The sequence below is a fragment of the Anolis carolinensis genome, unplaced genomic scaffold (assembly GCF_035594765.1).
Source record: "Anolis carolinensis isolate JA03-04 unplaced genomic scaffold, rAnoCar3.1.pri scaffold_8, whole genome shotgun sequence".
Classification (NCBI taxonomy): Eukaryota; Metazoa; Chordata; class Lepidosauria; order Squamata; family Dactyloidae; genus Anolis; species Anolis carolinensis.
The window spans coordinates 8,793,579-8,816,393 of record NW_026943819.1 but is presented as its reverse complement, the minus strand read 5'-3'; the positions used below and the strand labels follow the sequence as shown (position 1 = coordinate 8,816,393).

General features: G+C 40.5%; 1 protein-coding gene across 1 annotated transcript in view; it reads left to right on the top strand.

Annotated features, from left to right (window-relative positions):
• The first annotated feature begins 675 nt into the window (after positions 1 to 675).
• Positions 676 to 22,815, top strand: part of LOC103281217 (tumor necrosis factor receptor superfamily member 10B) — a 29,529-nt gene continuing 7,389 nt past the window's right edge. The window contains exons 1-9 of the mRNA XM_062961291.1: positions 676 to 869; positions 12,480 to 12,606; positions 14,190 to 14,318; positions 15,721 to 15,835; positions 16,052 to 16,143; positions 17,403 to 17,501; positions 19,921 to 19,961; positions 21,538 to 21,702; positions 21,918 to 21,987. Of these exons, the coding sequence (XP_062817361.1) occupies positions 825 to 869; positions 12,480 to 12,606; positions 14,190 to 14,318; positions 15,721 to 15,835; positions 16,052 to 16,143; positions 17,403 to 17,501; positions 19,921 to 19,961; positions 21,538 to 21,702; positions 21,918 to 21,987 (883 nt within the window). The 5' untranslated portion in view covers positions 676 to 824. The remainder of the gene's footprint in view (positions 870 to 12,479; positions 12,607 to 14,189; positions 14,319 to 15,720; positions 15,836 to 16,051; positions 16,144 to 17,402; positions 17,502 to 19,920; positions 19,962 to 21,537; positions 21,703 to 21,917; positions 21,988 to 22,815) is intronic.

Genomic DNA, 22,815 nt, shown 5'->3' with positions numbered 1-22,815 from the left:
GTATTATATTGCATTACATTATAATATTATTATCCATATTACATGTATATACAATATATTAATTATTATTTAATATTGTAAATTATATTGTATATTATATGCATACACACACACACACATATATACTATATTATTAGCTAGCATGTTACTGGTGGAGGAGCCTAACATAAATTTTAAAAATGACACAGTAAACCTTAAACATCAGCAATAACGAGACATTATTAATGAACAATAAAATTACAATTTAACTCAACTAATATAACAAGACTAAAAAGTTTTAAAATTACAGTACAGTAGAGTCTCGCTTATCCAATGTTCTGGATTATCCAACGCATTTTTGTATTCAATGTTTTCAATACAACATGATATTTTGGTGCTAAATTCGTAAATACAGCAATTACTACATAGCATTACTGCGTATCGAACTACTTTTTCTGTCCAATTTGTTGTCTAACATGATGTTTTGGTGCTTAATTTGTAAAATAGTAACCTAATTTGATGTGTAATAGGTTTTTCCTTAATCCCTCCTTATTATCCAACATATTCGCTTATCCAAGCTTCCGCCCACCCGTTTAGCTTGGATAAGTGAGACTCTACTGTATTTCTATAAAAGTCCCTAACAGTGCAGTGGCAGCATCTGGCCACTAGGGGCGCTGGCGGAACGACGAGGTAGTCCGCCGAAAAGGGGCGGAGCTTCGGAGTTTGCGTGAAAAGCCGGCGTTCAGGCATTCTGTCAGTCAGTCACGGGTCGGCTGACACGAGAGGTGAGTTCTTTTGTTACCTGAGAATTCAGGTGCCTTTAGCGAGAATCCGAGCCAGCAACGATGAGGACCCTGCTATTTCTCATTCTTCTCTCTTCGTGCCTCCAGGTATAAAATTGATATATTTTATATTTATTGTAATTTATATATACACGCATAATATTATGTGTAAAATCACGTTTATAACTACATGCCGCGCCGTTACCTTCCCGCCGGAGCGGAACCTGTTTTATGCAAACTCACGGTTTGTATGTTTTCGAACTGCACGGTTGGCAAAAGCTGCGGCTAACATCAGGAGCTCACCCCGTCCAAAAAAAAAATTAGCCAAAAAAACAAAAGCGGGAACCGAGCCCCCGAAATACCTTTCTTACTTACTTACAGACGGCCAATTCTCTCACTCCAGAATCAACTCCGGTTGCTCCTGACACGAAAAAAAACCAAAACTTTTTCCCAAAGCCTTTCCTTTCTTTGGGGATGTGGATTGAATTAGAATGAATGTATCCACTCTCAATGTGTACTCTGTTTGAAACGTGTTGGTGTTCCTTGGAAAGCCCCTCCCGCCTTACCGAAAAAAAAAAGTTTTCCAGAAAGGACCTGGTTGCTAGTTTCAGATACAGTAGAGTCTCACTTATCTAAGTTTCTGGATTATCCAAGCCATTTCTGTAGTCAGTGTTTTCAATATATCGTGATATTTTGATGCTAAATTCGTAAATACAGTAATTACAACATAACATTACTGCATATTGAACTACTTTTTCTGTCAAATTTGTTGTATGACATGATGTTTTGGTGCTTAATTTGTAAAATCATAACCTAATTTGATGTTAAATAGGCTTTTCCTTAATCCCTCCTTATTCGCTTATCCAAGCTTCTGCCGGCCTGTTTAGCTTGGATAAGTGAGACACTACTGTACCATAATAATAATAATAAACTTTATTTTTATATCCCACCCCATCTCCCCGAAGGGACTCGGGGGGGGGGGGGGCTCACAACAGGGAGAAGCCCGAACAACAACATATTTAACATAAACTTAAAACATCATTGGCTAACAATTAACACACAACTTTGTGAATTTGGCTCTGTCGCGTAATGTGGATATTTGTGCAGATTTGACGTCACTGCCAACGGGTTTCATGGCCAGAATCACTGGGTTGCTGTGAGTTTTCCTGGCTGCCTGGCTATGTTCCAGAAGCATTCTCTCCTGACATTTCACCCACATCTATGGCAGGCATCCTCAGAGGTTGTGAGGTCTGTTGGAAACTAGTCAAGTGGGGTTTATATATCTCTGGAGTTGGAGAAAAAACTTTTGTCTGTTGGAGGCCAGTGTGAATGTTGCTTTTGGCCACCTTGATAAGCATTGAATGTCCTTGCAGCATCAAGGTCTGGCTGCTTCTTGCTTGGGGGAATCCTTTGTTGGGCGGTGTTAGCTTCATGTCTGGAATTCTTCTCTTTTCTGAGTGTTGTTCTTTATTTACTGTCCAGATTTTAGAATTTTTTAAATACTGGTAGCCAGATTTTGTTCATTTTCATGGTTTCCTCCTTTCTTTTGAAATTGTCCACGTGCTTGTGGATTTGAGTGGCTTCTCTGTGTAGGACATGGTGATTGTTAGAGTGGTCCAGCATTTCTGTGTTCTCGAATAATATACTATGTTCAGGTTGGTTCATGAAGTGCTCTGCTATGGCAGATTTCTCGGGTTGGATCAGTCCGCAGTGCCTTTTATGTTCCTATGTCTGGGCAATGCCGCATTTGGTGGTCTATGTACACTTGTTCATGGTAGACTGCTGCTGTGTTTGGTGGTCCCTATGTAGACTTGATTTTATGTCAATATTATTTTGCTTTTACAGTGGCATCAAATGTTTGCCGTTGTATGTTGGAATCCACCCTGAGTCCCTCCGAGGAGAAAAGCTTTATTATTATTATTATTATTATTATTATTATTATTATTATTATTATTATTTGGCAGGGGGGGATTCTCCTGTCCTCAGTTGTGTCCAGGGATAGTGACTCCAAACCATATTTCCTTCCTTTCTTTCCTTTCCTTCCTCTCTCTGTTCTTTTCCTGGCTGGGGACATGTCTGGGCAAGTAGTTCTCCATTTGGGGAGACGGCTTCCAAAGCCAAAGGTAGCTCCAAGGAGCCACAATGGAGCTCCCAGATGGTGGCAAACAAGGAATTAAGGCAGCCGGACAATACAGGCCTCCCCCAAGTTATGAACAACATAGGTTCTGTAGCTTTGTTCCTACCTTAAGTTGAATTTATAAGTCAGATGCTTGCAACTATAGTTAGGCTTCAGCACTCCTTAGTGCCTTCCTAATTTCAGTGAAGCGGGGTATAAATAAATATAATAATAATAACAATAATTCTTAGTGGCATAATAGGAGCCTCTGGTGGCCTAGGGGATAAAAGCCTCGCGACTTGAAGGTTGGGTTGCTGACCTGAAGGCTGCCAGGTTCGAATCCCACCCAGGGAGAGTGCGAATGAGCTCCCTCTAGCAGCTCCAGCTCCATGCGGGGACATGAGAGAAGCCTCCCCCAAGGATAGTAAAACATCAAAATATCTGGGCGTCCCCTGGGCAACGTCCTTGCAGACAACCAATTCTCTCACTCCAGAAGCAACTCCAGTTGCTCCTGACACGGAAAAAAAAAGTGGCATAATTGTGTTGTTGGCGGTAGCAGCTCACATGTGCAAATATTTACACTATGTAATGTTATTCTTGTTCCGGGGTTATAAATGTCCTTTCCTAATTGGGTGTGTCATAAGAACATGGGAAAAGTTTATCAAAATGCAAAACCTTTGCTTTTGTGGGAGGGACATTCTGCCTCAATTCAACCTAGTTTGTGGTAGCCACAAAAATAAAGTTTCTGACGTCTAGCAACTACAGTAGAGTCTCACTTATCCAAGACTTGCTTCTCTAAGGTTCTGGATTATCCAAGCCATTTTTGTAGTCAATCTTTTCAATATATCGTGATATTTTGGTGCTAAATTTGTAAATACAGTAATTACAACATAACATTACTGCATATTGAACTACTTTTCCTGTCAAATTTGTTGTATAACATGATGTTTTGGTGCTTAATTTATAAAATCATAACCTAATTGATGTTTAATTGGCTTTTCCTTAATCCCTCCTTGTTATCCAAGATATTCTTTGAGTAATTACATTGGACTACCGCCGATTTCTGAGCCTGAATATATTGCACAAGATTTCCCTAGCCTAAAATGATACATTTTCATATATTGGTTTTATGGTTCCCGTCCCCTTGATCTGGTCATGTAAGTGTGATTTATTGTTATAATTGTATCATTTTATTTTGTTTAATAATGTGTATTATGTTGTTATGTAATGTTTGTGTTTGCTTTTATGACTGTTAACCGCCCTGAGTCCCATCCGGGAGATAGGGCAGTATATAAATAAAGTTTTTGAATTATTATTATTATATTTGCTTATCCAAGGTTCTACCGGCCCATTTAGCTTGGAAAAGTGAGACTCTATTGTACTTTTAAAGTAAGGAGCACACAATTAGAGAGGAATAACACTTTCAAACAGAGTATGTAATGCAATTTGATTTCCTGTTTACCTTGTATACAGTATCTATGGTGTTGCAAATTAAACAAAAAATAAAGGAATTATTGTATATTTAAACCCTCTCAGTAGGTTTACCAGAAGCCAGCCTTTTTTGCCATAGCATTGAGCTATGGTATTTATAAACTGGGGTCAAACTGGGCTACTTCTACAGTGTAGACTGGATGCACACTTATTTGGGAAGTGCAGAGGGCATTTTCAGCCTTGCAAATGTGCGATTTCTTGCCTTGAATGGTTGTCCCTGGAGTCGGTGTTTTAAATCCAGGCTAGGAAAGAGACTGGAAACTCCCGGTTGGGGGAATTCCTCTACCTCCTTGCAACTCCCCCTTTCCCTCTTAGTGATGCAATACCGAACTGGAATGGCTTCATACTCTCCTGATTAAACGCACGTGTAAAGATTAACTCGTTTTTATTGTTTGCATGGTCACCCCACAATAGGTTTCCTTCCTATTCCCTACAATGTGTGTGTCAACTGCTTAAAATCATTCTTTCAAAGTTTGTGTAACATGCCTGTTTCATTCTTCTCCCTGCTCCCCACTTTTGTAAATGTATGTTTTAGTGTAAGCTTTCAAAAAGTTGTTGTAAATTGCCTTGGACCCCATCTCTGGATAAAGGCAAATGTTTCCTTTGCATTACCTGTAGTATATACAGTATGTCAGCTGGGTGCAATCATTATTTAAAAATTGCATTCATTTGTGTCATTTCATTCCTTCCCCCCACTTTTGTCATCTAATGTTTCAGTGTCACCATATATATATATATATATATATATACACACACACACACACACACACATACATATATACACACACACACTGTATATATACTTTATATATACTTTGTGTGTGTGTGTGTGTGTGTGTATGTATGTATGTATATATATATATATATATATATATATATATATATATATATTTTCATAGTTACATAGAAATGGGAATTGATCTGGAAGTTTTGACAGAGGTCAGGCAGTATTGCATGATCTAATCTATGCCACAGTTATTAACAAATTTTCCTTGTTATTGGGTTGCTGTGTTTTCCTGGCTGTATGAATCATAGAATAGTGTAGTTGGAAAAGACCTCATGGGCCATCCAGTCCATCCCCCTGCCAAGGAGCAGGAAATCGCATCGTATGGCCATGCTCCAGAAGCATCCTCTCCTGACGTTTTGCCCACATCTATGGCCGGCATCCTCAGAGGTTATGAGATCTATGGGGTTTATATATCTGTGGAATGATGTCCAGGGTAGGAGAAAGAACTCTTGTCTGTTTGAGGCAAATGTGAATATTGCAAATGGCCAGCCTGATTAGCATTTAATAGCCTTTTATTACCTTTTATTAGCTTTTAAGGAGCATTAAGCATTAAGGAGCCCCCGGTGGCTCAGTGTGTTCAAGCGCTGAGCTGCTGTACTTGCAGACCGAAAGGTCGCAGGTTCGAATCCGGGGAGCGGAGTGAGCACCCGCTGTTGCTCCAGCTTCTGCCAACCTAGCAGTTCGAAAACATGCAAATGTGAGTAGATCAATAGGTATCGCTTTGGCGGGAAGGTAATGGCGTTCCATGCAGTCATGCCGGCTACATGACCTTGGAGGTGTCTATGGACAACGCCGGCTCTTCAGCTTAGAAATGGAGATGAGCACCATCCCCAGAGTCAGACATGACTGGACTTAATGTAAGGATAACCTTTACCTTTATATATATATTAAACAGAATTAAACCCTATATCTAGGTCAAGATTCAACAAATATCTGCATGTGTCTCTGGACCTTTTAGGGTCCGGAGTCATAGGATATAATGCTTTATTATCGTTTGACAAATCTCCACATTCATAGACCTTTACAAACAATGGGGGGAAAGTGAATAAAAACAGTTGTCAAAGGTTTTCATAGCCATAATCACTGGGTTGCTGTGAGTTTTCCGGGCTGTCTGGCCATGTTCCGGAAACATTCTCTCCTGACATTTTGCCCACATCTATGGCAGGCATCCTCAGAAGATGTGAGTTTTATTGGAAACTAGGCAAGTGGGATTTATATATCTGTGGAATTTCCAGGATGGAAGAAAGGACTCTATGTGCTTGAGGTGTAAGTGTGAATTTTGCAATTGGCCAGCTTAGCATTAGCATTAAATGGCCTTGCAACTTCAAAGCCTAAAATCAGGACAGTAAATAAAGAACAACACTCAGATAACAGGAGAATTCCAGACAGATAACAATCAGGACCAACAAAGGATTCTGCCAGGCAGGAAGCAGCCAGTCTTTGAGGCTCAAAGGCCAATGATTGTTAATCAAGGTGGCCAATGGCGACATTCACACTTGCCTTGAACAGACAAGTTCTTTCTCCCACCCTGGATATTGCACAGATATATGAACCGCAATTGCCTAGTTTCGAACAGACCTCAGAACCTCTGAGGATGCCTGCCATAGATGTGGGCGAAACATCAGGAGAGAATGTTTCAGGAACATGGCCATACAGCCCAGAAAACTCACAGCAACCCAGATATTAACTAGCTAAGGGTCAACTCTTTAGGAATCTTCATTTTCCAGTGTGATTCTGTGCTCAGCTTCTAGCTGGAAAACCTAGGGATTCCTATAGAGACTCAATTAATCTTATCCACAAAATTAAAACTCACAGATGTGGAAGGCAATGTGTACATTCACTTAAATAAGTAGTATTTTTTATGAAAATACTGAACCAAATTATCCTTTTGTGCTTCTGAAACCAGCTGGGCCTACCAGAATGTGGTCTTGAGTTGTTGTAAACACAGGAGATAGATATACTGTCCTCTTTCTTAAATGAGCTGCTATGAGTCTCCTTTTGGAAAGCAAAAGTGGCATTATTATTATTATTATTATTATTATTATTATTATTATTATTATTATTATTTTGCCAACTGCAAAAGGCCACCCTACTGGGATCTGCACGCATCATCCGAAAATACATCTCACAGTCCTAGACACTTGGGAAGTGTTCGACTTGTGATTTTGTGTTACAAAATCCAGCATATCTATCTTGTTTGCTGTGACATAATAAAATAATATAATAATGTCTGACGTGTGATCCAATATAACAGCCAGCAGAGTGTCTGCTGTGGACTCATCTTATTGTGTTTCTAATAATGATAATAATAATAATAATAATAATAATAATAATAATAATATACACTATCCCTGTACCATGCTGAGTTTGCTAAACAAATGACATCATTGGAAGGAGGAGAAAGGAGAAGTGTGTGAAGGTGAACCTTAGTTGTGAGTCATGTCCATCTTTCAGGGGAAGTGGTTAACCTTTAGGGTTTCAGTTGACAGTAATCTGCATACAATGTTAATGTATTTGTTAATGGTTTTAAATGTGTTGCTGTTTTATTGATCTGTTTAGCATTGAATTTTGCCGGTTGTTGTAAGCTGCCCTGAGTCCCCTCGGGTGAGAAGGGCGGGGTAGAAATGTTGTAAATAAATAAAATAAATAAATGTGGTCACTGCAAGCAGTCGGATGAAAATCAGAATATGTGTTGTCGAAGGCTTTCATGGCCGGAATCACAGGGTTGTTGTGTGTTTTCTGGGTAAATGTGTCCTTGGACTTTATATGAGTGTGTTGTGTCGTGTGGTAAATGCTGGATAAGAAGTGGGCAAGAAATAAACAAATATTTTATTATTAAAAGCTTGCATATTTCTTCGGCAAGGAGGGCAGATTCTGAGTGTATATAAGTTTTTGCACTCTGTGTGGACCTACCCTTCCACCTGTTCATGATAAGTCACCAGAAAGCGATGTTTTCAAGGGGCCTCAGTGTGATAAAACACATAAAGGGCGTGCTGATTTATTACTCTTGGTTATCTCTTTTTTTCCTGTGCAAACCTCCCCAAAGAGAGTGTTGTGTTGAGCCTAAAAGGCATAGATAAGAGGGAGCTGATGTCATGCTTCAACCCCAGAGCAATGGAAAGGGGGGAGGGAGGTGTTTGCAGAGTTGCATCAGCGCATTGGGCAATCCAGCCCTTCTATTGCTATTTTTAGCTCTGGCTTTTCTTTTGGGATGGGATGACATCATGGGGTTTCATTCCGCCACTTAAGAGGCTGATTCCCCAGAGCCAAACACCTGTGGTTTTAGATTATCCCTTAAACACCAGAAATCTCACAAAGTCATTTCTAGTAAAGTCATGGTTGTTGCACATAGCTTGGGAGATTTTTTGCAGTCTGTGATACTGTTACAGTAGAGTAGATTTGTAAAATCATAACCTAATTTGATGTTTAATATCTTTTCCGTAATCCCTCCTTATTTCCAAGATGTTCGCTTATCCAAGCTTCTGCCGGCCCGTTTAGCTTGGATAAGTGAGAGTCTACTGTACTTTCATGTGTTATTCCTCTTACAGTGAAATCTCTATCTGCAGTGCTTGAACAAACACTTCCTTTTGGAAGTTAACTTTGCTTTTGTTGAAATGAAGCCTGGAGGATTGGCATGAAAAGCTCTGTTGAGAAAAGGCGCAAATGTGGCACTCTTAAAATAGGGATTGGTTTGTGATTTTTTAAAAATAAAAATGTTCTTTAAATCTTCTGCTGAACTTTAGCTTGGTCTTCTTGCAAGTCAGGGCTCTAAAACCGCAGCGAGAGGAAATGAGCCCGCGTTGCCAACTGTAGTCAGGCAGCGCCTTTTCTGGCTGCTGAGTCAGTCACGCTGGGTTCAAAAAGGAGCCAAGGAAGGGTGTGAAAGATTAACTCCATTTTATTTTTGCACTTGCTTGTTTACCCGGCATTGCCCGGGTTATTTGAAAAAGTCATTTTTTAATTGTATAAAATGCATAATGTTGTGGGTGAACTACAACTCACATAATGCATAATTGCTAATCTATCATTACAACCTCACTGTTTTTAATTCTATGTTTTTAGTAAGTGTTTTTCATTTTTCTGGTCAATGTTTAAATATTATAACTGGTACATGTTATTGTTTATTGATGTACTGTACATTTCGATTGTTTTGTATCTGATATTTCTGTGATCTGCCCTGAGTCCCCTCTGGGGGAGATGGTGGCGGGATACAAATAAACAACTCCTCCTCCTCCTCCTCCTCCTCCTCCTCCTCCTCCTCCTCCTCCTCCTCCTCCTCCTCCTCCTCTTCTTCTTCTTCTTCTTCTGATGCCAGGTTAACCCCCTGAAACTCCATCAGTAGCTAAAGTTTGTAATGTTGGGCAAGTTTGCTCTAGATGCACCAATGGTGGGGTTCAGTGTGCTCTGGCTGCCAGATGAACTACAGCTCCCACCATGGTGTGTTGGTCCCCCTCAATTCCCTCCAGTAGGTTCAGTTGGTCATGGGGGTTCTGTGTGCCAAGTTTGGTCCAGGTCCATCGCCAGTGATAGTCACAGTGTGTCTGAGTGTCAGTAAACTACAACTCCCAGAAATGAAGCTCAGCCCCCCCCCCCCCAACCCCTCCAGTATATTCAGTTGGTCATGGGGCTTGTGTGTGCCAAGTTTGGTCCAGGTCCATCACCAGTGGTAGTCACAGTGTCTCGGGAGTGTCGGTAAACTACAACTTCCAGAACTGAAGGTCAGTCCCCCCCCCCCCAAAACCCCTCCAGTATATTCAGTTGGTCATGGGGGTTCTGTGTGCCAAGTTCGGTCCAGGTCCATCACCAGTGATGGTCGCAGCGTTTCTGGGTGTCAGTAAACTACAACTCCCGGAAATGAAGCTCAGTACCCCCCAAATCCCTCCAGTATATTCAGTTCATGGTGATTCTGTGCGCCAAGTTTGATCCATGTCCATTGTCAGTGGGATTCATAGTTTCTCTGATTGTATGTGAATTACAACTCCCAGAAATCAAGGTCACCTGCAGTCAAAGATAGACCTGGACTTAACTTGGCACACAGAACCCATATATATAGTGGGTTGAGCACTGGACCACGGCTATGGAAAAACCAGGTTCAAATGCCCACCCAGCCCATTCATCCTTTCTTTTTTTTTAGCCTTGGAGTAATGCAGTGTCAACCACCTCGGAATAAATTTTGTCACGAAAACACTATGATTGGTTCAATTTAGGCTCATATCATCAACAATCACTCTATCTTGAGTATGAATGCCTTCCAAGTGTAGATACTTGGCGTTGAGTGAGTAGGTGATTTAGGGTAGCCTTAAGTCAGAAAGACACATAACAAAGGATAGCAATCTCCTGAGCAGAGGGAACTTTATCTTCCCTGCACCTCAAGAGTAGAAAGCCAAAGACACCTTGGTTGTTGTGTGTTTTCGGGCTGTATAGCCATGTTTCAGAAGTATTCTCTCCTGATGTTTCGCCCACATCTATAGCAGGCATCCTCAGAGGTTGTGAGGTATGGAGAAACTAAGCAAGGAAGATTTATATATCTGTGGAAGTTCCTGGGTGGGGGGAAAGAACACTTGTCTGTTGAAGGCCAGTGTGCATGTTGCAATGAAATACTCAACAACACTTCTTCCTCCTGGATCCAAAGTTCCCGCTGAATATTTCTAGAATGACTCATGCAGCATGGTGCCAAGAGGAGGGAAAAAAAACAACAGGAGTAGTGAAATGCAAATTGCTTCTCTCCCTGGTTGTCCACTTTTGAACTTTTATATCAGGAGAAGGCTGGAGCAAACTGGCTGGAACTGGCTGGCTTCTGACCAGAGAAAAATAAAGAAACGTGGCAGTGGTTTTAAGACGTTCTCTTTTGTCTCGTTCTCTTTTGTCTCTCCTGCCTTTTTACGCAGCAAGCGGTAACACAGCTACTTCTTTGAAAACTTACCATGGCAGAAAGCACCAGATTTAGTTGCATGAGTAATAATAGCCCATTCATCCACAACGGACAGCATATCACACAAATCCAATGGCTTGCCCATGCCTGTTTCTAGAAGATGGATTTCAGTGGCCAAACAGGGATTCAAATCCTGCCCCAATGCTCAGAATTGAATTTTAATGTATGACCAGATTGTTTATTATTATTATTATTATTATTATTATTATTATTATTATTATTGTATAATACAGCAAACAAGATAGATATGCTGGATTTCGTATCACAGAATCACAAGTCGAACACTTCCCAAGTGTCATCCAATGTATTTTCGGATGATTCGCGCAGATCCCAGATTATTATTATTATTATTTTATTTTATGACAAAGCAAACAAGATAGATATGCTGGATTTCGTATTAAAAAATCACAAGTCGAACACTTCCCAAGTGTCTAGGACTGTGTGATGTATTTTCGGATGATGCGTGCAGATCCCAGTAGGGTGGCCTTTTGCAGTTGGCAGATCGTAATTTTGTCAATGTCTATTGTTTCCAAATGCCGGCACCCACCGGGACCACCTGCACTGGTTTCTGCCAGAGTCTTTGAAGTTCAATCTCGAGGTCCTGATAGCGGCTGAGTTTTTCCTGTTGTTTTTCATCAATGTGACTGTCACCTGGGATGGCAACATCAATGATCTAAACCTTTTTCTTTTCCAAAACTGTGATGTCTGGTGTGTTGTGTTTGTCAGTCTGGATTCGGAAGTCCCACAGTATCTTTGCGTGCTCATTTTCCAATATTTTTGCAGGTTTGTGATCCCACCAGTTCTTTACTGCTGGGAGGTGGTACTTGAGGCATGTTTTTTTTTTGTGTCAGGAGCATCCGGAGTTGCTTCTGGAGTGAGAGAATTGGCCGTCTGCAAGGACGTTGCCCAGGGGACGCCCGGATGTTTGGATGTTTTACCATCCTTGTGGGAGGCTTCTCTCATGTCGCCGCATGGAGTTGGAGCTGATAGAGGGAGCTCATCCACGTTCTCCCCCACTTGCCTAGTTTACAACAGACCTCACAACCCCACTTGCCTAGTTTCCAACAGACCTCACAACCTCTGAGTTTACCTGCCATAGAGGTGGGTGAAACGTCAGGAGGGAATGCTTCTGGAACATGGCCATACTACCCGGAAAACTCAGGATAGTAGATAAAAATGGGAAGAAACAGTAATTGGATCAAGCTCTTCTTTCCAGGAATTAAGCCTTAGGGCAGGTGCTTTGATTATTTATCAAATGCAGAAAAACCCAGGAAGCTGGGAAATGTCCATGGATACGAGAGGATAGCTATTTGTTTACACCCAGTTTCTTCATTCCATTTTGCCACAGACAAAGGCTAAAATGACTCCTCCTTTCCTTGTCTATTTTATCAGCATGAAGTCGCAGGCGTTGCTATTATATGGAACTCAAAGGACCCTCCTCGTGCCACCTTGGGAGAGGCTGAAGACCCAAGCGAGTTCTACTTGCATGAAGGACACAAATGCAGGAAATGTTCTCCAGGTACTGTATCTCCAGGGCGATGTGATATTTAGCCTGACATTTATATCTGCCTTATTGCTTTGTGATCTTGCAAAGAATTGGCCACTGTGCAGTTTTGCAAGAGTGCAAAATAAGTTGCCAAAGCTTTGAAGTCTACATTTAGTTGTTATCAGCAGGTCTTTAAAGAAGTATTCACTTGTTGAGTTTTTTTTAATTGTCTGGAATCTTGTTAAGGAATTATGCTAGGATATGTTGTCGAACGCTTTCATTGAATCACTGGTTGCTGTGAGTTTTCTGGGCTGTATGGTCATGTTCCAGAAGCATTCTCTCCTGACGTTTCGCCCACATTTATGCCAGGCATCCTCAGAGGTTGTGAGGTCTGTTGGAAACGATGCAAGTGAGGTTTATATATACAGTAGAGTCTCACTTATCCAAGACTCGCTTATCCAAGGTTCTGGATTATCCAAGGTATTTTTGTAGTCAATGTTTTCAATATATCATGATATTTTGGTGTGAAATTTGTAAATACAGTAATTACAACATAACATTACTGCGTATTGAACTACTTTTTCTGTCAAATTTGTTGTATAACATGATATTTTGGTGCTTAATTTGTAAAATCGTGACCTAATTTGATGTTTAATAGGCTTTTCCTTAATCCCTCCTTATTATCCAAGATATTTGCTTATCCAAGCTCCTGCCGGCCCGTTTAGCTTGGATAAGTGAGACTCTACTGTATGTGGAAAGCCCAGGGTGGGAGAAAGAACTCTTGCCTGTTGGAGGCAAGTGTGAATGTTGCAATTAATCACTTTTATTAGCATTGAAAAGCCTTGCAGCTTCAAAGCCTGGCTGCTTCCTGCCTGGGGGAAATTCTTTGTTGGGAAGTGTTAACTGGCCCTGATTGATTCATGTCTGAAATTCCCCTGTTTCCAGATTGTTGTTCTTTATTTACTGTCCTGATATTAGAGTTTTTAAATACGGGTAGCCAGATTTTGTTCATTTTCATGGTTTCTGTTGAAATTGTCCACATGCTTGTGGATTACACTGGCTTCTCTGTGTGGTTGTTGAAGTGGTCCAGCATTTCTGTATTCTCAAATAATATCCTGTGTGAAATTCTGGACAATGGGGGAATGCCAGCTAATTCAAGTGTTTACAGTTGCATATACTAAGGCAAAGGAAATGATTTGGAGGCCTTGTAGTAGCAGTGATAGTTTTGAGGAAGCATGATTTGTCTAGACATGTGTATGGGAGGCCAGTGCATCAGCAGATTATGTATTTATGCTTCTAAAATCAAATTGTATATAAACCATAAGGCCTGGCTGGGCTACATGTGGTCAACCAGATGTTGTTGGACTGCGTTTTGTTTCATCTCTGACCATTGGCTCCTAGTTGATTCCTCAGTATAGTCATATTGATCCTGCTTGTGATCAGTGTCTAATATACAAGTTGAGTATCTCTTATCCAAAATGCTTGGGACCAGAAGTATTTCATAATTTGAAATATTTTGATATGCATAATGATATAACTTAGTGATGTGTTGGAAATTTTGGAATATTTTAGATTTTCAGATGAATAAATGCTTTAATTTCTGTTCTGCCTTACAGGTTATCGAGTCAACCGACACTGTACTTCGGATACCGAAACGACTTGCCAACCCTGTAATAAGGATACATATAGCAAACACTTGAATCCACTGTTAAAGTGCTTTTCTTGTAAAACCTGCCGACCTTTAGGTATGAATTGTTAGATGCATTTGTGCCCCAACTGTGAAAAAAGTAACCTTGTTCATTGCTGAAAATAGTGCATCTGAGCCATGTATCTCAGAACATTGTCTTGCTGTGACTCAATTATTATTGACTTCAGCATTTCATTATGTTCCTCCTCCTTGAAAGTAACCTTCCAACATAGTATGCATAGTTGCATATACAGTAGATTCTCACTTATCCAAGACTCACTTATCCAAGGTTCTGGATTATCCAAGGCATTTTTGTAGTCAATGTTTTCAATATATCATGATATTTTGGTGCGAAATTTATAAATACAGTAATTACTACGTAGCATTACTACACATTTTATTGATCAGCCCATCGGCCATATCAAAACATTTAGCATATAGACATACATACAACATACAACCCGTGGTACAAAAGAAGTTAAAATAAACAAGCTGTTAACAAGATCCCGTTCAGGATTCTGGCCGGCCTTTTTTTGGCATAAAGATATAATGAAGTTTATTTGCCAAAGAAAAAAGAAAAAAAAGAAAAGAAACCCAGAATTGAGGTAAAATACATGATTGATGAAAGAAAGGGGGGAGGTCTAGCTACACACGATTTAAAACTATACTTTGAGGCGGCAGCACTATTGTGGGCCAAAGTTTGGGCAAAGCTTGAAAATAGCAAAATTTTGATTCTGAAGGGAATAGACCTGGGATTAGGGTGGCACTCTTATCTCTGGTATGAAAAAAAAAGATAGAAAATAATTTTGTTTTATAAGATCCTCAATTCTTAAGATATGGGAGAAATATAAAAAAAAGTTATATGTAAAAACACCATTATGGATGTCACCATTAGAGGCCTCCCAAAGAAAAATAATAGGGTGGGGAAACTAGCTTAAATATAAATATCTATTAATAATAAAAAATGGGAATTGGGCACTAAAAATACAACAGGAAATGAATAAATTAGATGAAAATATTTCCTGGTTTCAATATTATCACATAAGGAGGGATAGATCATAATCAGGCTCGGGAGGGAGAGTCTTATGGCATCTATAAAGCAAGATTTGGACCCATCTTAGCGTTAAAGTCTCCTCCCAAAATGACAGAAGCATTTGAGTTCTGCATTATGCATTGAGTTACTGCATACTGAACTACTTTTTCTGTCAAATTTGTTGTATAACATGATGTTTTGGTGCTTAATTTGTAAAATCATAACCTAATTTGATGTTTAATAGGCTTCTCCTTAATCTCTCATTATCCAACATATTCACTTATCCAACGTTCTGCCGGCCCGTTTATGTTGGATAAGTGAGACTCTACTGCATTTGAAAAATACTTCATCAGATTTGCAGGGACTATTGTTTAGAGGAAAGAATGAAATTAAACCTTATCTGACTTCTTATAATTTTTCCCCCCAGATGAGGTGGAGCTACAGCCGTGCACCACAACCAGTGACACCGAATGCGCCTGTAAGAATGGCACCTTCTGCTTGCCCAGTTTTCCGTGTGAAACATGCCATAAGTGCACACCCAGGTCAGCATTACATTGCATTCTTTGAAAAAGCTTTCCCAGGATATGTCTGGGAAATCTGGGTACCCAACTATTTATTTTGAATCTGTGATCCCTTTATTAAGGTGTTGCTTCGTAAGAGTTTGGGGGGCAAACTCACAATTTGTGGTACATCTAGGTTAATCGGGCTGGACTGGTGGCTGGTTCACAGCATTGCTTTCCCTGCTTTCTCCCTCATAGATGCCCCGAAGGAGAACAGATGGTGCAGCCTTGTACCCCTATAAGCAACATAGTGTGTGCGCCCTATACAACCTCTCCACCTCCTCCAACAGGTAAGAACTGAGCTTGTGTGCGAGAGCGAGTTATCCAAGTCATTAAGGTTGTATCTCCACAAAATAACGTATTGTGGGCCTTATGATCAGCATTCCAGTCATGCTCTTTTTGTGTCATTCCTCCATTCCCCAGTCATCCATCCTTGGTTTTCCATCCTCTCTACCTGCAGCTCTTCAGATGGCCACTTGAGCATATTCAGTCCTCCTGTTAATTACTTTTTCTTCTATTAAAGAGTTATATCACCCTCTCTGCAAATCTTGGAGGGGTCAGCATTCTTGTGCATGGTTATTGAAGAATCTAAAGTTGATGAATAGGTTAACTGTTATTACACAGGAATTTCTTTTAATCGTGCCAGAAGCGACTTGAGAATATGGTGCAAGTCAGGGTTGTTGTATGTCTTTTGGGCTGTGTGACCATGTTCCAGAGGTATTCTCTCCTGACGTTTCGCCCACATCTATGGCAGGCATCCTCAGAGGCTGTGAGGCATGGATAAACTAGGCAAAGAAAGGAAAAATGTATATATATGTGGAGAGTCCAGGGTGTGGCAAGAGTCCTTTGTCACCGGGAAGCCAGCATTAATGTTTCAGTTAATCGCCCTAATTAGCATTGGCAAGGTTTTGTCTCTTCCCTGGAGGGCATCCTTTGTTCAGTCATTAGCTGTCCTTGGGGCTCCTCTGCCCTCAGAGTGTTGGCTCCCATCTACTGTTTTGATTTTAGAGTTCTGGAAGCCAGATTTTGTTCTTTTTCATGGTTTCCTCCTTTCTGTTGAAGTTGTCCACATGCTTGTAGATTTCAGTGGCTTCTCTGTGTATTCTGACATGATAGTTGTTGGAGTGGTCCAGCATTTCTGTGTTCTCAAATGATATACTGTATCCAGGCTGGTTCATCAAGTGCTCTTGCCATGGTGCAAGTCGCCTCTGGCATGAGAGAATTGGCCATCTACAGAGACGTTGCCCAGGGGATGCTCGGATGTGTTACCATCCTGCTGGGAGGTTTCTGTCATGTTCCCGCAAGCTAGAGCTGACAGATGGGAGCTCACCCTATCGTGGATTTGAACCAGCAACCTTCAGGTCAGCAGTTCAGGCGCCACAAGGGCTTAACCCACTTCATCACCACGGCTCTTATTACACAGGATGAAGCCAATTGAATCAATTTTGGAGTAAAAGGGCACATGGATTTTGTGTTGAGGGCAGAGGGGGAGAGGAATGAAATCCAGATAATCACTCATGCATATAAATTATTGTCTCTTCCCCCACAGGAGGTTCCCATGGAGTCATTGTGGGGACTTTGCTTGGTCTTCTTCTGTTGGTGTTAGTGGTGGCAGGAATATCCTGGAAGCGTGGTTGCTGTAACGGAGGTGAGAATGACATGCTACTCCTCAATAAAGGTGAAATTTGCAAAAAATTAGAGCCCTGGCAGGTAGCTTTTGCCTTTCACTTGTTTTGGACTACAACATACAAAATCCCTTAGCATTGGTCAGACTGTCCTCGGGCATTAAGATGGACAGAAGTTCTCCACTGTGGAAAGTCACTTCTGTTTGTGAACGGAAAGGGGGTGGAATACCATTGCAGGCCCTAAAATGTGCGTCGGTGGGGGAATATGTTTGAAAATGGACAACTGTTGTATCTCCTGGAAACTTATGAAGGGGGCAGATTTTTAAGTGGTGGTTCACTGACTTTAATAATAATAGTCATCATCATCATAACACTTTATTTATATTCTGCCCTTCTTCCCAAGGGGACTCAGAGCAGATTACAACATATAAACACACACAGGCAAACATTACATCCCTTGTTACAATGAAATGCAATGAGACACAAATACACAGGCAAAGACTTCGCCTTTCATTTCGGGTTCTGGAGGCGTGGTGCTCATCTCCTTTTCCAAGCCGAGGCGGCTGTGTTGTGCTTAGACACCTCTTGGTTGTGTGGCCAGCATGACTGCGTGGAGTGTCTTTTTGCCTTTTCCCACCAAAGTGGTACCTATTCATCTACTCATATTTGCATGTTTTCAAACTGCTAGGTTAGCAAGAGCTAGGGCTAACAGTGGGAGCTCACCCCATCCCACGGATTTGAACTGCCCACCTTCAGGTCAGCAGTTCAGCAGCAGAAAGGTTTAACCCATTGTGCCACCGTGGTCCCAAACCCAGTCTTAAATGGTAATCCTCGCAGCTTCTCTTCGCATTGCTAACCTGATCCATATTGGTAAAATGGCTCCATGAAATGTGAGCCATTTTACCTCATAAAACCCCTGGAAAACCTAACCAGATGTGTACTTTGTGCTTAAAAGAGTTCCTTCCCAAGCAAAATAAATTTTGCCAAGCGAATAAGTGCACATGATTTACTTGGCATAATTCCATTACTTGGGTTTTTTGCCACTATTTGAAATATTTGCCAAGCGAATAAGTGCACATGATTTACTTGGCATAATTCCATTACTTGGGTTTTTTGTCACTATTTGAAATACTTCCTTTTGTTAGTTTTGTTTTGCAAAAGATGGGGAGAGGCAAGCAACAATGAAACACATACTTCCTTCCTATCGCTGGACATCTTATCTAACCAGCTTTTTTCTAATGAGATTTCTTTTTTAAAAAAATCTGTTTTCAAGCATGCTTTCCTCATCTGGCTAGAAATATTTCTTTTTTAAAGAGAAGCTGAGATTCTCTGTGAGGGAAAGTCATGGGGAGGAGGGAGCAAGGTTGTTTTCTGCTGCTCTGGAGACTAGGACGTGGAACAGTGGCTTCAAATGACAGAAAAGGAGATTCCACCTGAACATGAGGAAAAACTTCCTCACTGAGAGAGAGCTGTTCAGTAGTGGAACTCTCTGCCCTGGACTGTGGTGGAGGCTCCTTCTTTGGAGACTTTTAAACAGACACTGGATGGCCATCTGTCGGGGGTGCTTTGAATGCGATTTTCCTACTTCTTGGCAGAATGGGGTTGGACTGGATGGCCTACAAGGTCTCTTCCAACTCTTATTCTAAATGTTGGTTGATGCAACAGCTGCCGGATCCTATGTTTTCTCTTTGGAAATACCTGTAGCCATGCTCATGACTTACACTGTGCATATTAGCATTATTTAACACAGCAGCCTTCAGATGTGTATCTCTTTAGTAATTTTAGTGTAATCAATTGTCTGTCATTAATAATAATAATAATAATAATAATAATAATAATAATAATAGAATTATTTTTGTATGCCACCACCATCTCCCCAAGGGGACTCGGAGCGGCTCACATGGGGACAAGCCCAATCAAATCACATTTATATCATAAAATCAACAATTAAAACAACAAGCATCGTACTAAAAACAAGTTAGGGGACTCAGGAGCTGCCCTGAGTCCCCTGAGGGGTGAGAAGGGCGAGGTAGAAATGATGTAATAAATAAATAAATAAAATAAAATAAAATAATTTTAAAAGCATAAAATATTAACAGTCATCCACAAAAAGGTCCAATATAGGACATGAATGGGCACAGTCAAAACCTGTTGGTTACAATATGTTCCTTGCCATCTAATGCACAAGGAAGCAAGAGTCTTCACCAGCACTTTTTTTAGAAATAAGGAATCAAAACAGGATGCAAACACAATGGATATTCAAAGTTTTCAAGTTCCAAGGCCTGGTGGTAGTTGAGACGTGCCAACCTGTATTCTTGGATAGTCATTTAGCTTTTGGGCACTTCAGTACATTGCAAAGAGATGTAAGTTTGTATAACAAGTAAATCATGATCAGGACTGTGCAGAATAAACTTGCTAAGTGATCACATTTTTCTCTTGCAGCCAAAGCGAGGAGAGTTACAGCAGTCTTGTGGCGTTCCAAGGTAAGGTTTGTGGCCTTTGAAGGTAGAAGGTTCAATTGTCCAAGCTTCTGAAATCAGAATAACACCAGAGGAACCTGCTTCTGATCATATCACCTAATTTTATTTTTGTGTCAGGAGCAACCGCAGTTGCTTCTGGAGTGAGAGAATTGGCCGTCTGCAAGGATGTTGCCCAGGGGATGCCCGGATGTTTTTGATGTTTTACCATCTTGGTGGGAGGTTTCTCTCATTTCCCCGCATGGAGCTGGAGCTGATAGAGGGAGCTCATCCACGCTCTCCCCGGGTGGGATTCAAACCTGGCAGCTTTCAGGTCAGCAACCCAACCTTCATGTCATGAGGCTTTTATCCCCTAGGCCATCGGAGGCTCCTATATCACCTAATGCTGAATTGATTAAATTGAGTATATTTCTGTGGTCTAAAAAAGAGTTTGATCTGCCCAACTGAATGTGAGGACGTGGATTTTAGGATCTGTGTCCTCTTGCATTCCAAGAATGGCATTTCCTCACTGTTTTGAAATTTAGCATCATTACAGTGTATATTCGTGTATTACATTTGCAATCTGCACAAATAAAAATCTGGAGCGTACCTTTCTAGAAGTGGGAAGTGATGGCATTTAAATATTATTTAGAGAAGGGAATAGGAATCTAAATAAAGAAGTTGTCTGCCCCAGCAGTGCATAATTCACCGGAAAAGAAAATCAGTTTAACTCTTCTGAAATTATAATGCTTTAATAATGGTAAAGGAGAGTTAGAGACAACAACATAGAAAGTGCACCACGATAAAGGTTCAAAGCATAGAACACAATATATATATTAGAGCATCATATACATAATAAAGTTAACAATAATAATACAAATAATAATACAACTGTTGACTGCAATCATCCAGATTTAAATGCTACACAGAGCAGTTTTCAGTATAGGCTCCCTGGCTGGAAACTGCAACATCTGTTCCCCTATTTGGAGACTTATCTCTGAAAAACTGAATTTATTGTCAACAAACTGAAGCTACAGCTAATTGACTGCATTTACAACCTGAGGAGTCCTATAGAACTGCTCCAAGACTACAGAGACTTTGATTTGTTTTGACTCCAAGCCAGGTTTGAGTCAATTGATTTGTATACTGATATATTTAGTTTCACAGCATATTATCACATACCATTTTGGAGACTGAATGTACACATACTGTGTCACTAACAAATTTTAGTTGGAATCTTGTTGATATATGTTTGATATATGTTCTATACTGAAAACTGCTCTGTGTAGCATCTAAATCTGGATGGTTGCAGTCTATAAATCTTTATACTCTGTAAGTTACTACTCTGTAAGTTACGACTGTGTGCCACTACAGCTGACTGAATTTGGTCATTAGTTGTATTATTATTTGTATTATTGTTAATATTATTATGTATATGATGCTCTAATATACATAATGTGTTCTATGCTTTTAACCTTTATCGTGGTGCATATTTTTCAGATATTGTTTAGAATAGACAGCTGTGTTTAGTTATTATTAACAACATAGAAAGGCCAATAGCTTCCTTTTTGGGGATAATGAATATTTTTAATTTTGTTTCAAGACTCTCCAGTGTCTCCAGAGGAATTGCAGTCAAGGGCACCATGAAGAGGTGGACAACCTGCGGAACATGCACTGTGAATCCCAGCCCCCTTTGCAGACTTGTGCCCATCCCTCTCCAAGATCACTTGAAGCGACACCTCTGCAGGCAGCTGACCCACCAGAAGAGGTAATGGAGACAATTTAAAAACAGTTATTGTCCCTAGTTCAAAAGCAAACTCAAAGATATCCTGACGTAGAGTGGCAAGAGCAGCTTCTAACCGCAGACAGCATTTCTTAAAAGATTCAAAAGTAACTACTGCATAACTTTTGCATTCTTCTAAAATGTTTCCATCAGTCATCATAGTAATATATGTGCCTTGTTTCTGTTTTAATTTATGGCAGGAATCCCATGTATGTGCAGCAGAAGGGAGGAGGAATCTCATTCCTGTAAATGGGAAAGACCCTATAGAGGGTAAGTGTCCCAGGAATGTCTTGAACCTTTGGATCATCTCAGTCCTTCACATATTGTATTATGTAAACAGAAGCAGAATCTACAAAAAAATGTAACAGAACATTCTCATTTCTATCTGACTGTGTTGTCCTTCTATGGGATACTCCCTTCCGCTCACCATTCTGTTTGTTTCTCTTTTCAAAGCATTGCCCAGCATTTAATAGTTGCCAAGAATGCCTGATCTTCATTAGGTTGGATATGTTTTGGTGGTGGGAAAAGATTGGCCTGTTGCGTTGAGTGCCTTCAAGTCTTTCCTGACTTGCGGCAACCCCAGGATTTTCTGAGACTAAGTTACATGATTTGACCAAGCTCATCCAGTGGGTTTTCATGGCTGAACAGGAATTCAAGCCTTGGTCCCCATAGCTGTCTAATTACATAAAATAAGTTTCCAAAATGTTAGAAGAGTCTTAGCAAGGTGAGAAGTCCTCAGTTGTGTTGGGGAGGAGCGTTGCCAACAAGCCAAATGCAACTCCGGCTCCCACTTCTCTGGCCCCTGAAGCTGTCCTGATACTCCCTCCAAGAGTTTTTAAAATAACTGGTTTGGAAACATTGTTTCACCTGAAAACTGTCTGAAATGACCCTGGACCACTTTGGGAAAAAAGCAAAAATCCTGTCAAATTGGCACCCAGAAGTGAACCAACACATTCTCTCCAATGTATACTTTCACTCATTTGAGAATTAGCAACATAATAATAATAACAATGTTAACAATAACAACAACTACAACTTTATTTTTATATCTTGGCTCCATCTCCCCAAATGGACTCAGGGCGGCTTACATGGGAACAA